At 55.5% G+C, this 12,067-nt stretch overlaps 2 protein-coding genes across 19 annotated transcripts; one reads left to right on the top strand and one right to left on the bottom strand.

Annotated features, from left to right (window-relative positions):
* Positions 1-651: 651 nt before the first annotated feature.
* Positions 652-4,609, bottom strand: THOC3 (THO complex subunit 3). 2 transcript variants are annotated; one of them, XM_086851811.1, is made up of 7 exons: positions 4,431-4,609; positions 3,742-3,900; positions 3,225-3,381; positions 2,313-2,517; positions 1,849-2,010; positions 1,657-1,757; positions 652-1,340 (listed from the first exon to the last, which is right to left on the bottom strand). In XM_086851811.1, the coding sequence occupies exons 1-7, from the start codon at positions 4,455-4,457 to the stop codon at positions 1,177-1,179; spliced, it is 975 nt and encodes a 324-aa protein (XP_086707937.1). In that variant the 5' UTR covers positions 4,458-4,609; the 3' UTR covers positions 652-1,176. The 2 variants fall into 2 exon arrangements, with proteins under 2 accessions (XP_086707937.1, XP_023791631.1); XM_023935863.2 differs by lacking the exon at positions 4,431-4,609 and having other exon boundaries at positions 3,742-3,976.
* SIMC1 (SUMO interacting motifs containing 1) lies at positions 3,977-11,843 on the top strand. 17 transcript variants are annotated; one of them, XM_086851794.1, is made up of 10 exons: positions 3,977-4,160; positions 5,474-6,193; positions 6,352-6,569; positions 7,152-7,221; positions 7,612-7,757; positions 8,171-8,335; positions 8,804-8,932; positions 9,883-10,039; positions 10,115-10,199; positions 11,399-11,843. In XM_086851794.1, exons 1-10 carry the CDS (start codon positions 4,059-4,061, stop codon positions 11,617-11,619), a joined length of 2,013 nt encoding a protein of 670 aa, XP_086707920.1. In that variant the 5' UTR covers positions 3,977-4,058; the 3' UTR covers positions 11,620-11,843. The 17 variants fall into 17 exon arrangements, with proteins under 17 accessions (XP_086707920.1, XP_086707918.1, XP_086707926.1 ...); XM_086851792.1 differs by having other exon boundaries at positions 11,384-11,843; XM_023935860.2 differs by having other exon boundaries at positions 3,982-4,729; positions 6,349-6,569.
* The last annotated feature ends 224 nt before the right edge of the window (positions 11,844-12,067 follow it).

Raw genomic sequence — 12,067 nt, 5'->3', positions numbered from 1 at the left:
GTCCAAGGGCTATTTCTGATGGATCACAGCCTTCTACCACTCCGAGAGGAGCATGAGGCTGTGGGCATGGGGCACCTCATGCCCCCACACCGAGGCAGAAGCCCTGGCAGTGCCCAGGCTTAGCACAGCTCAGGAGGCTTCAGCCTGGTGCCAGCCTCAGCTCTGAATGATGTGCCATCATTTACCAGCAAAGAGCTCAGCTGTTACCCAGGCGGCATCAGCAGAGCACTCACCCAGAAAAGCTTCTGTCAGAAGGAAATATGAGGGTAGAAAACGGCAGAGATCTCGCAGGCAGGGTTTCCATCGCAGGCAGGCTGTGCCCTGTGACCCGGCACGAAGGTGCAGGTGGGGAAAAATCCCCACAGCCCTCTCTGGCAGGGGAAGGGCTCTGCCCGGGGCTGGTGGCAGCGTCCTCCATGTCCCCAGCTGAGCAGTGTCCCCGCTGTCACCTGTCCCCAGCGTGGGGACACAGCGCCCCCTGGTGTGGTGACAGCGCAGGACAGGGGACACGGCGGGGACAGGCAGCGGCGACAAGAGGGACAATCCTCGACAGAGCTCTCTGCCTTGCTATGGCCAAGGGAAGGAGGCAGGGGAAGGGAGAGCAGCTCAGCACCCCCCTTCTTCCCCTTCAAATAGCCACAGGCACCTTCGTTAAGGAAGAGGATTTATCAAAATTAGAAAAAGACATCACAAATATTTAAAAAAGCCACAGCTGGGAAAACATCTACAAGTTCAAACCCCCCCCACCCTCCCCTCATTGCCCCAGCACATGGGATGTCTGGGAGGGGGAGAGCCAGGCTGTGCTCTCAGAGCTGCCCTTGCTGCCAGGCTTTTGGGGACAAAGGGAAAGTCACATATCCCATCACTGCTGGGGAGGAAGGCTCCTCAGCAACCACCTTCAGTGACTGATTTTCTTTGGCCACTTGCCTTTGGAACAAGCCACACATGCCCCAGAGAGGAGGCAGCAGAGGGGGGGCCCTTCCAGCATCCCCCGTTTTCCCCAGCACACAGCTGCCTGTTTATAAAAGCTCCCAAGAGCAGGACACTAGCTGAGCCCGAGCTCAACAGCCTGCCAGGCTGGCAAGGAGATGAGCCAGCTCCTTGCCCAACCTATGCTATCTAAGCTCCCACCCCCAAGAGCAGGCAGGTGCTGCCTTCCTGGGTGCAGCAGCTTCATCAGGAGTCGTTGGGGAGCCCAAAAAGCTTGACAGTGCCAGCCTCCCGGCTGCTGTCGTATTTGCCATCTTTGTCGTCACAGGCGAAGGCCAGCAGCGGCCTCTTCGGGTGCCAGGCCACTGTGAAGGTGGGGGACTCACACTGCACCTCCCAGAGCTTCTCTCCTGCATGGAAAAGGAGCCATGTCAGCCTGGAGAGCCTCCAGCCCCCTCTGCTGCTCACCTCCCCAGAGCCAAGCACCTGCTGCTTCCCTCAGTGAATGGGAGAGGCAGCACAAACGCTGCTCCAGCGCCTTTTAGTCACCCAGTGACAAGGTATGGACATGACAGGAATGTCTGCCACAGACTACTGAGGCAAAGGCTCCCCCTCATGGCATTCTGCTCTGCACAGGAAAGCTCTTCCTTAGCAGACAGATTCTCCCTGTGTCCTCCCAGCTCCATCCAATTCCCTCCTTGCTGTTCCCCAAAATAAAACCATTACCTGTCTCCACCTCAGCAATGTCAATGAAGTGATCTTCTGATGCTGAGGCCAGCATCTTCCCATCGTGGCTAAAGCTCAGCGTCCGCACGGGCCAGTCGAGCCTGCAGCAACCGAGGGGAACAGACAGTGAGGCACTGCCACCACAATCCCCAGAGAGGGGGGGGAAAACAATTTTGGGACAGCTCTACCTACCTGGAGAAGCACCTCACACACACCAGCTCATCCACATCCCAGAGGCTGACCAATGCATCAGCACTGCCTGTGGCAAAGTACTTCCCCATGGGATCAAACTTGATGCAGATGCAATTGGAAGGATGGGCATTGATGGACTGGATGGGTTTCAGCTCTGGGTAGCTGTGGAGGTGAAGGGAGAGGGCAGGGAGCAGTGAGAGAAGCACAGGGATTCCCTAGAGCAGGACAGGAAACAAACCCTGCCAAGGCAGGAGACACTGAGTGTCCAGTGAATGAGGCAAAGCATCAGGGACTATTTCAGGGAGCCCAGCCCAGCCCACCACTGTGACAACCTCAGCTCCAGACAAGCTCATTCCCACCAGAAGGCAGGGGATTGCTGGGATGTGGGGCTCAGGTTTCCCAAAAGCAGCAAACTACTGCAGCCAGCCCAGCCACCCGGCCCAGCAGCAGCCACGGGCACCTGCCTGAGGATGTTGATGCAGCCATTCCCATTGGTGAGGAAGAACATGTTGTTATCATTGTTCCAGGAGATCTCGTTCACCTCAAACTTGAACTGTTCCTCAGCTTTGGAGCGATGTGTCTTGGCATCAATGAAGGTGACCACATCATCCTTGTTCCCCACGGCGATGGTCTGTCCGTCAGGGCTCCAGCAGATGTTGATGTTCTCACCTGAAAGGACAAAAAGGCAGCAGGTCCCACTTCCACTCCAAACCATTCCCAAATGGGAAAGACTGCCAGTTCTTCAATCTAACACACAAACCCTTCACAGCAGCTACCCAGCAAAACCAAACTTGTGAGAAGTACAGCTTGAAAACAATATGCCATGCCCCATTTCAGCCAAAATGGGACCACAGCAATCACCACACAAGGTCAAGCCAAAGATCCTCTGAATCCAGTCATCTCTGAGATCCAGAAAAAGCAGAAGCCAAAAGTAAGTACCTTTGAATAAAGGTTAAGAACATGGCAGGTTACTGTAACGCAACCTTACAATGCTATTCCCAGCCCAAACAACTCAAAACTGGACATTTCTAAGAGCAGAGAGGGTATTTGGGTTAAGCAGAACATGAATTCAAATTGTTTTTCTGAATCCACACAAACTTTTATTTCCACCATGGCTCTCTGTAAACACGCTTTTCCCCAGTCTCCAGCCCCACAGCCCACTGGCTCCAGAGACGAGTACAAAGGACATTTTAACAGCCAGCACAATATTTCAGTAGTTCTACCAGTCCTTTTACCCACAGTACAGCAGCTCTCACATGATGAGCGCAACACAAATATAAAGCACTTAGCAAAGATGTCCCAACCAGAAATAACCACAGGAAAGGCCCGAAGCTCTGTGCCACTGCAGGAAGTGCCCTGGGAAGGCAGGGACTCACCTTTGGTGTTGACAGTGGCGATGCACTTGGTGGTGCGGACGTCCCAGATGCGGATGGTTTTGTCCCCTGACGCTGTGACGAAGAGGTCAGGGTTGCTGGGGTGCCAGCAGAGCTGATCCACGCTGTCCCCGTGGCCCCGGTAGTTGTTCTCCTTCACCTGGAGGGAGAGGGCAGACGCCGTGAGGATGCGCCTGGCTCCGCTCCCGCTCCTGCCCCCCGTCCCAGCACACTGCATCCCCGCCGGGATCCATCAGGAGCCCCGCGGCCAGCCCAGTCACATTCCCGGCCCACGGCCGGCCAGGATACAAATCCCCGCCGCCTTCCCCGCCAGGCTCCAGCTCCGCTCCCGGCTGGCAGACCCGGCCTGCGCCGTCCTTGGCGATGCTCCTGCTCCGGTGCACACCGAGCAGCCACCCCCAGGCCCTGCACCGCTTCCACACACCAGCCCAAGCAGCCGCACCCGGCTGCCCAAGGGCTCCCGGTACCGATCCCACCGCCCGACGCCGGGGGATCTCACCAGCCGGTCCTTCTCGAGCAGGAAGACGCTGGCTGTCTTGTCGAAGGAGCCGGAGGCGAGGCGGCGGCCGCAGCAGCTCCAGGCCACCGAGTGCACCTTGGCGCCGTGCGCCGGGAACTCGCGGCTCCGCGTGTTGGCGCGGAACAGCTCCTGCATGGCCTGCACGTAGGGCGACAGCGCCATGGCGGGGCCGCCGCCACCGGCACCGCCGCCCCCGCGCGGGCCCCGCCCCGGCGCCGCGCCTGACGCCACTTCCGCCGCCCTCCCGCGCCCGGCGCGGCCCCGCCGGCGGAGCGGAGCCGCCGCCCGCCGCCGAGATGGATAACAGCGTGGTGCTCGTCAGCGATTCGGACTCGGAGGGGCCCCGCTCGCCGCCGCTCCAGCCCTGCCGCTCCCGCCACTCGCTGCCCGCCCCCGCCGTGAGTCCCGTGGCTCCCGCCGGGCACGGCGCCGCTGCCCCACACAAAGATGGCGGCGCTGCCTTGGCGGGCGGGGATGGGAGCCGCGCTCTGAAAGCAGCCTCGGGGGCAGGCGTGTGTTCCCCGGTCCCGTCCCGCCCCAGCCGCATGCTCTGGACCTCCCACTCTCCTCGCAGCCGGGCTCGGGGCCCCGCGGGCACCTCCCGCCGGCAGAGCCCCGTTCCAGGAGCGCGCCCCCCGCAGGGGTCCCAGCCTCCCTTGGCCGTGTACCCTCAGAAAGAGCCCGGTGCCTGCCATGCAGAGTCGCGGTGCGCTCGCTGCACCCCGAGAAGGATCGGGCGCTGCCGGGCTCAGCCCCGCGGGGTCCGGTTGCCGTCCCTGTGCCGTTCCTGTGGCCTGGCCCGCTCTGCCGGCGGGTGCGGGGCCGGTGGGGCCGTGCGGCGGCGGTTCCGGGCACGAGGCTCAGGCCGGCCCTGAGGTGGTTGCAGCCCCGCACCTCCCGCCCTCCGCAGCTCCTCTGGCGTGCCGGAGCCCGCTGCGCTTTGCCACCTCTTCGGAGAAGGCAGCAGGTCTGAGTCGGGGATGGGGAAAAGTGGATTTAAATCGTCTTCTAAACGTGTTCCCTGCTTTGAGGTGCTGAGGTGGATTTTTTTTTTCCCCAAGAGCAAACGGGCACTGACTCCTCCTGGGCACGACAGAAGCTTGGGAAGTGCAGCGTCTGGCCTGCTGCTGGTGCAGGCACAGCTGCCTTCCCCTGCCTGCTTCTGCTGCCCTTCAGAACCTGCACCGCCCAGCGAGGCCTGGGCAGGAGTCCCTGAAGTCTCAGGGCTGCTGTAGCTCCGATTGGTGCCACAGACCAAAGTGCAGCTTTGTTTCCTGCCCTCCAGAGTGGGTGATGTGCCACAGAAGGGGTGCCAGGGTTTGGATCCTGTGCTTTTCCTGCCAGTGCCTGGATAACAGGAGAGCTCCGTGTGCTTCCATTGCCCGCTCTGGACATGGCAGTAGGACTGGCATTTCCCTGTTGAGGGAAGAAGCTGAGCAGGCAGCCAGGTCTGCTCTGAGCCAAGGCACAAGGACATGAGCCCTGTGGGGAGTGGGAAAGAAGAGACTGGGTTTGGCTCAGGCTCAGCTGTGCTGCCAGGAGAGACTGAGCCCAGAGCTCTTGGCCACAGGCCCCCTTGGACCAGCAGAAGGGTCTTTGCCCCTGTTTTTCTAGGCTGGTACCCTTTTCCCTCTTGGACTGGGGCTACAGTGCACCACAGCAGAGGCTCCTGGCAGGACAGGACATTGACACTACTGCTCTGTCCCCACAGGAGATCATTGACCTGACGTGTGAGGACACAAACACAGATGTGACACTGTTGAGCAGCCTCACCATCATCGACCTGACTGAGGACATGTGCAGCCCTCTCCACTCCACCCTCGGTGCTGCCCAGAACCCCAGAAACACTACCCCAGCAGCACACACGTCCAATCCCCAGCTCTGCCTTGCCACAGAAAAAAAAATGCAGGCAGTGGCAGAGCCAAGCCCTGCACCAGCATACCACAGCACTCCTGTGAAGCTCAGTTCCACCATGGGCACAGCAGAAATCATGGAGAACTGCAGCTGCCTTTCTCCTGTCTCTAGGCACCACAGCTGGAGCTCAGAGCTGGATTACAGCACTACAACCTTTAACAGCGACTTGGACTCGCAGTCAGACTCAGGCTGCCTGTCCCCATCTCCCCCCAGCCTGGAGAGCAACAGCAGCTGGAGAGCTGATGACCCAGAGGAAGATCCTCCACAGCCCTGCCAGGAAAGGAACCTCCCTCCAAGGCTTAGCCCTGCCCCAACTATTCCTTCAACACCAGGAAAGGCCCAAAGGTCTTTGCCAGCAGCAAGTGACCTCCCACCACACCAACCAATCCAGGAAGCCACTCCAGACAGGACTGACACTGACAGCAAGGCCTGGCTGGACAAACTGCACAATTTCAGCAGGAGTGGAGTCCAGCACCTCTTCCTCCAAGGAATAGCACCTAACAGGGAAACACATCAGGTAAACAGGTTTTGGAGCAGCCCCTGCTCCTCTTGTCCTTTGCCAGGCAGTCGGGGGCTCTGGTTGTTGCAGTTCACTTCATAGTGGGCCCCACATCACAGCTGGGTTCCTCTGTGTCAGGGGAGCTTTCACTCACTGTCTTGCCTTGTACACAGCAGAAACATGAGTTCATCTCCAGCGGGAAGCTGAGCATGGTGCACACCACCATGGAAGAGAACATCCTGGAGGGTACCTTGTATTTCCTGAATGAGTTTGTCTCCTGCCAGCACCGTCCCCCCAAAGAAATCATCTCCCACCTGATCAAACAGATGCTGTTGGAGAACCAGGAAGAGGAGAGCCTGAATGACATCTACACACTGCTGATGAAGATCCAAATGTATGTGTTCCCCTTGTCCCAGAGCCCTGGGGCTGGCTAGGTGCTCCCAGGGGTCTGCTCAGCATAAGGGTTATTCTCTGTGATGTTCACCCACAGAGCAGGGAGTGATTTCCCCTATAACCCAAGATAGTCCTTCTGAAAACACAGGCATACCCTGGGCTCTCTGAGGGTGGGTCAGGGACAGCTTGTGACACAGGGGAGCCCTTGGGGTCAGAAGAGTGTGTTTGCCTTGCCCTGAAGCACAGGTCTCATTCTTCACTGCTGTGACATGGCAGCAGTGCCAGCATTGGCTGGAGCAGCTCCCTCAGTTCCCTCGGGCTTCCCACAGAGAGGTACAATGTTTTATGAGGCCACAGGCATAGGAATCCTGGGCATCTACGTGGAGTATAGCCCCTGTCAAGTGCTTCCAAAAAATTCATGTGTTATGGGGAAGAGAAGGGGTGAGGGCAGAGATGGAGAGAAGGCAGGGGAGGCACCTGAGCAAGTGGGGCTGGGAGTGGCTGGGGAAGGGCTAAGGGGCTGCTGTGCCTCCAAGCAAATGGTCAGGCAGTTCAGCACAAATGGACATGGCTGTCCTTGCAGGCTCCATCCAGCCAACATCGCCACAGTGGGATGGGACTGGACTCTGGTGCAATTCATCATGGAGGACCAGGTACTTGGTACCATGTGTGTCACACAGAGCAGGGATCATCCAGCACACACTGCCTGAGGGTGAGCGGTGCCTAAGTGCTTCCTGTGGCTCTGCTCTGCTGCAGAGCTGGCCAGTCCAACAGTGAATGCCAGAATCCCACATTTATCCACAGTGCTCCCTTAGCCCTCTGCACAGTTTTAGGCAAGTTGTCCCAGTGAAGAAGGCACAGCAACAGATAAACCCTCTCTGGGGCACAGCACTACTGCAAGGCCCCTCAGGGTCTTGCCTGAGCTAGGCAGCTCCTCCTACAGCTACTCCTCCTACATCAGTCCACTCCCAAGACAGCCAGCTTCCCTGGTGTTCCTAAGCCTGTGGCCTCACCAGACTCACATGCTCTCCATCTGCCCCCAGGAAAAGCCCCCTGGCCGGCTCCTCTTCCTGCAGTACGTGGTACAGACCCTAGAGGACGACTTCCAGTACAATCTGAAGTTACAGCAGCTCCAGATGTCAATTGCCAAGAAAGTGCTTTCATGTGACTTGTGCTTCAACAATGTCAAGTAAGGGACACCTGTTCCTTGTTCTCTAACCAGAAGCTGAGAGGCTGGGGCTGAGGGAACACTTGTCTGACACCAGACTTACAGACTTCCCAAGAAGCAGACTTGGGAGACAAAGGGAAGTGTCAGGCCAACTATAGGGGCTAGGAAAAGATTTACAAAAGCAAACCACCAGAGATGATGCAAGGCCTTTCCAGTCACAACAGAGTGGGCTTTTCCCAGGGATGAGGTCAGATTTGCATTGCTCAGGACGGGACTGAGAAGGAGGCAGTCCTGTAGGCAATTGTACAAATCAAGACAGCTCCTCTGTTGAGTTGCTCATTCTCAGGGTGTTTCCTCAAGCTCCAAGTGGATCTAGAGGTCAGAACACAGCAAAACAAGGCACATCCCAAATAAAATTCTTGTTTCTGTCCCAGGGAAGTGGTCAAGTGGTTGGTGGCAGCAGTTACAGGAGTCGGGTTCTCCCAGCCCCGGGAGCAGCTGCAAGAAGCCAGGGCTGAACACAGCTCATCTTCACCAAGGCTGACCAGCACTCAGACAGCTCAGACAGACCAGGCTCAGACAGCTTTCTTTGCCCAAAAGTAAGCTCCAGAATTCCAAACTCCCTGCTGGTATTATCATGGTCCCAAGTCAGGCAGAAGCCAGAGTCTCTCTCTCGCTGTCAGTTCAGGGAAGCCAGGCTGTACCTGTGACCACCTTTGCTGGTTCTTTAGGTTAAAGACTTGGTAAGCAAAACACTCTCACCTGGTAGGAAACTGGCTGTGTCATCCTTTTGCATGTAGTGTAAGGCTGGAGCTCGTGGCCCATAGCTCAGGCAGCCCCATGCCGCTCCAACACTCAGGAGAGCCACCAAGACCTCCCAAGGGTCAATCTGGGGATGAGCTTTGCTTGCAAAAGCATCAAATTGAGAAGCCACCAGGAGACACCAAACCTGGCCCATTGCATTCCCATGTCCCTCACTGCATGAGGCTGAAATAGGGACCATCCCAAAGAGTTTTGCTTGGCAAGCTGAGGGGCAGAGTCTTGTTTTGACTGTCCCTCTCACCCAGGGCGATGCTCCTGCTCCAGCAGATGTTGTCCATGGCAGTGGAAGTGGACAGATCTCCCACCTGCAGCTCCCGTAAGATCGCAGATGACATATTCCCATTCATACTGAATATCCCCCTGAGGAGCCAAAGGTGAGACAAACATGTGCAAGGCAGCATTTGCCTGTGTCAACAATGGTCTTACCATTAATATCCAAGTCTGGATGTGTGAAGTTATACATGGTATAGAAAGACAGACCAGCCAGCAAGAGCATGGCTGTGTCTCCCATGGAGATACAACATCACCACTGAGCAGGTGAAAACACACCCAGGTGGTGTGGTGCTGAGAACAGTCAATTCTCCCACTTGTTCAAGTTGTGACCTTAAAACTGTCATGAGGGTCTGAAAAGCAGCACTGTGCATCAGCACAGCCAAGCACTGGCAAAGACATCACTGATTCCCATGGACAACCAGGTAGTCAGAAATATGATGCAGTTCCTACAGCTTTGCCTTGACATCCTTTGCTTCTTGAAGAAATGCAAATCTGAAGCCAAAGCACAAGGGCATGAATGGCTCTAGTGTAAGCAAGAGACCACTAGGCCCCCAAGTGTTTCAAACCCACTTTTCAACGCCCAGCAAGCAGCCCTTCACACCCTTTCAGCAGAACTCTGTACATACACCAGGTATAACCAAGCCAAACTGAGTCTAATCAAGCTGTCACTTTGCCCAGGACAGAGATAGATCTGTCTACCCCTGACCCCACATCACCCTCAGTTGGCTGGGCTTCCTGCAGGTCAGCAGGAATGAGCCATTGCCACACAGGCTGCTGAGCAGGGTGAAATGAAGCAGCTCAGTTTGCTTTAGAGACTGTACTCAATGCCAGCTGCTGCAGGTCACACCTGAGGATGAAAACACAGCCATAGCCAAGCTGCATAACAGGTCTCTCACCACATCTGGTGGTCTTCCTTCCACAGCATGCTGGGTAGCCCCTGCAGTCACCCCACATCTGCACTAGGTCAGCAGCACAGCAGGAGCATGCTGGAACAGTTGTCTCTGGTCAGGCTGTGCTGTCTCAACCAAAGTAAATTCCTTTTGTGTTGCAGGGAAGCTTTATTAAACACCATGGAGAGCCAGCTCCTGCGCTGCAGACTGCTAGAGCTGTTATTCCAGCACAGTTGTGATGTGCCCACAGCCTCATCCATGTCTCTGGACAAGATCCTGTATTTCCTGAGCCACTCCTATCTGCTGCCACAATTCCAGGTATCCAGGTCAACCTCTCCTTTGACTTGTTTTCCTCTGAGAAAAATAACAACCAGCTACTGTCTCCTTTCCTAGGATGAAACAGCAACATGGCAAAGGTGGGATGAGATGCTGCAGTACTTGAGTTTGCTGCTGCTGAGTTACCAAAGTGTAAAACTGGGTAAGCAGTGCTTGTTCTGGCCTTAACAGTCTCATCAAGTAGAAGAGCCACATTCCCCTTCCTCCTCTCATCACTCTTGGACTCATAGCCACTGAATCTTAGTGTGCCTCCATTCATGATGGTAACTATTCCCAGCAGTCAAAGAAGTGATGTTACATCAATCAGAGCACCCACCTTGATTTGCCAAGTTTAGCCCCTGCAAAATACTTCCTAAAGGAAGGAAGCACTTCCCAGCACTGGAAATTACACAAGAGGGTGCTTTGCACCCACTGTTGTCTAAGTTGCCACACAGTGGGTAGAAGAATAAGGTGGTTTAGGATGAAAAGCAGAAGGCAAAGGGATCATAGAATACCCCACACTGGAAAAGAGACACAAGAATCACAGTTTCATTCCTGGCCCTGCACAGACACCCCATAATCCCACCCTGCGCCTGAGAAAGTTGTCCAAACACTCTGGGAGCTCTGGCAGCCTTGGAGCCATGACTGTTCCCAGTTGTTCAGTGCCCAACCACTCTGTGAGGGAAGACCTTTTCCCTAATAGCCAGTGTAAATCTCCCTTGCACACCTCGTTTGCTCGGGTCCTATCACTGTCCTACAGAAGAGATATGAAAGCTTCCCCTCCTGAGGAAGCTGTAGACCCCACTGAGGTCTGATCTGTCTCCTTGAGGCTGAACACACCAAGTGACCTAAGCCAACCCTCTAGACCCCTCACCATCTCTGAAGTCCTCCTTTGGGCAACCAGGACACTTTCAGCACTTAGTAAACTGTGCAGGGAACACCACCCACAGCTGCCATGGAAACAGAAGTCTCTTCTAACTTCAGGTGCTTCAGCCCATGGTTAAGGTTGTTGAATGAATACAGAGGAATCCCACATCATATATGAGAAGTCTCACTCTCCCTGAAGCTGTAGGCACTGTTGGGCCCTTTGGAGACTCCTCTGCAGCTGCCAATTTTGCCATTCACACAGATGACAAGGGTTATACAAGCCTTGCCCCTTCCCCATTCCCTGGGCTCTCGCTGCATGCAGAATGAGCTCCAGGAGGTGCCAGTTCCTTCTTCCCAAAGTCTTGTGCAGAACCATCAAGGATAACAAGAGGATCAGCCCCTTTTCCTGCACTGCCTGTAGCACACTGGGATCCATCCCAGCAGCTCAGGCAGCCCTTTGGGTGGTGCCTCTCCCCACAGCATTTCCTCTTGCAGAGCACCTGCGGAGTTCTATCAGTGACCGGATGGGTTTGATCGCTCAGAAGGCCAAGCCCAGGCTCCAGGACAGTGACGACATCAGCCAGCTGGACATTCAGCTGAAGATGAACGACTTCATCAGCAGAATGCAGGAGACCCTGGGGCAGCCTTTTCCCCCACAGATCCAGGAGAAATTGTTCATGCTGCAGGAACTGTTCTGCATTGTCACTGCTGCCTGATGGAGACAACCACTGCAGCAAGGAGGACAGAAGTTCATGTTCTCAATATAAAACCCCCCACCTCAGGCTGCAATCTCAGCATCATGGGGGTTGCTTTATACAGTTCTTTTGAAATATGTTTGGTTTACATTGTCTTAGAATTTCTGTTTAAGTTTACCTTGTGCAGTTTTACAAAGCACTTTGTACAGTTTAAAAAAATATATTCCTTTCATGTTTGCTAAGAATCTTTTGTCTTGGTGCTAGCACTGCCCTAAGCAAGTCCAGAGCTCTGTCAGATCACACAAGGCCATGCTTTAACCCCAGCCTTCCCACACTGTGAGATTCACCTGTGTAATCAGGACCACAGCAGCAGCCTGTACCTCAGTGCCTGAATCTGTTCCACGACTTTTAGCTCTGCTTACACTCCAGGAGCACAGGGAACACCAGCATTCAGAGATCAGCCCAGTAA

The sequence above is a fragment of the Cyanistes caeruleus genome, chromosome 15, assembly GCF_971803275.1.
Source record: "Cyanistes caeruleus chromosome 15, bCyaCae1.hap1.1, whole genome shotgun sequence".
NCBI lineage: Eukaryota > Metazoa > Chordata > Aves > Passeriformes > Paridae > Cyanistes > Cyanistes caeruleus.
This window is presented reverse-complemented; position numbering and strand designations above follow the sequence as displayed.

Bases quoted from the DNA above. Each gene is read 5' to 3' on its own strand.
- THOC3 (XM_086851811.1), bottom strand. From the start codon at position 4,457: ATGGCAGGCACCGGGCTCTTTCTGAGG. The intron at 3,901-4,430 runs GTACACGGCCAA...CCCTACGTGCAG, and splicing joins GCACCGGGCTCTTTCTGAGG to GCCATGCAGGAGCTGTTCCG. The intron at 2,011-2,312 runs GCAGGTGCCCGT...TCACCTCCACAG, and splicing joins GGCTGCATCAACATCCTCAG to CTACCCAGAGCTGAAACCCA.
- SIMC1 (XM_086851805.1), top strand. From the start codon at position 4,059: ATGGATAACAGCGTGGTGCTCGTCAGCGATTCGGACTCGGAGGGGCCC. The intron at 7,222-7,611 runs GTACTTGGTACC...ATCTGCCCCCAG, and splicing joins AATTCATCATGGAGGACCAG to GAAAAGCCCCCTGGCCGGCT. The intron at 10,200-11,383 runs GTAAGCAGTGCT...CTCTCCCCACAG, and splicing joins TTACCAAAGTGTAAAACTGG to CATTTCCTCTTGCAGAGCAC.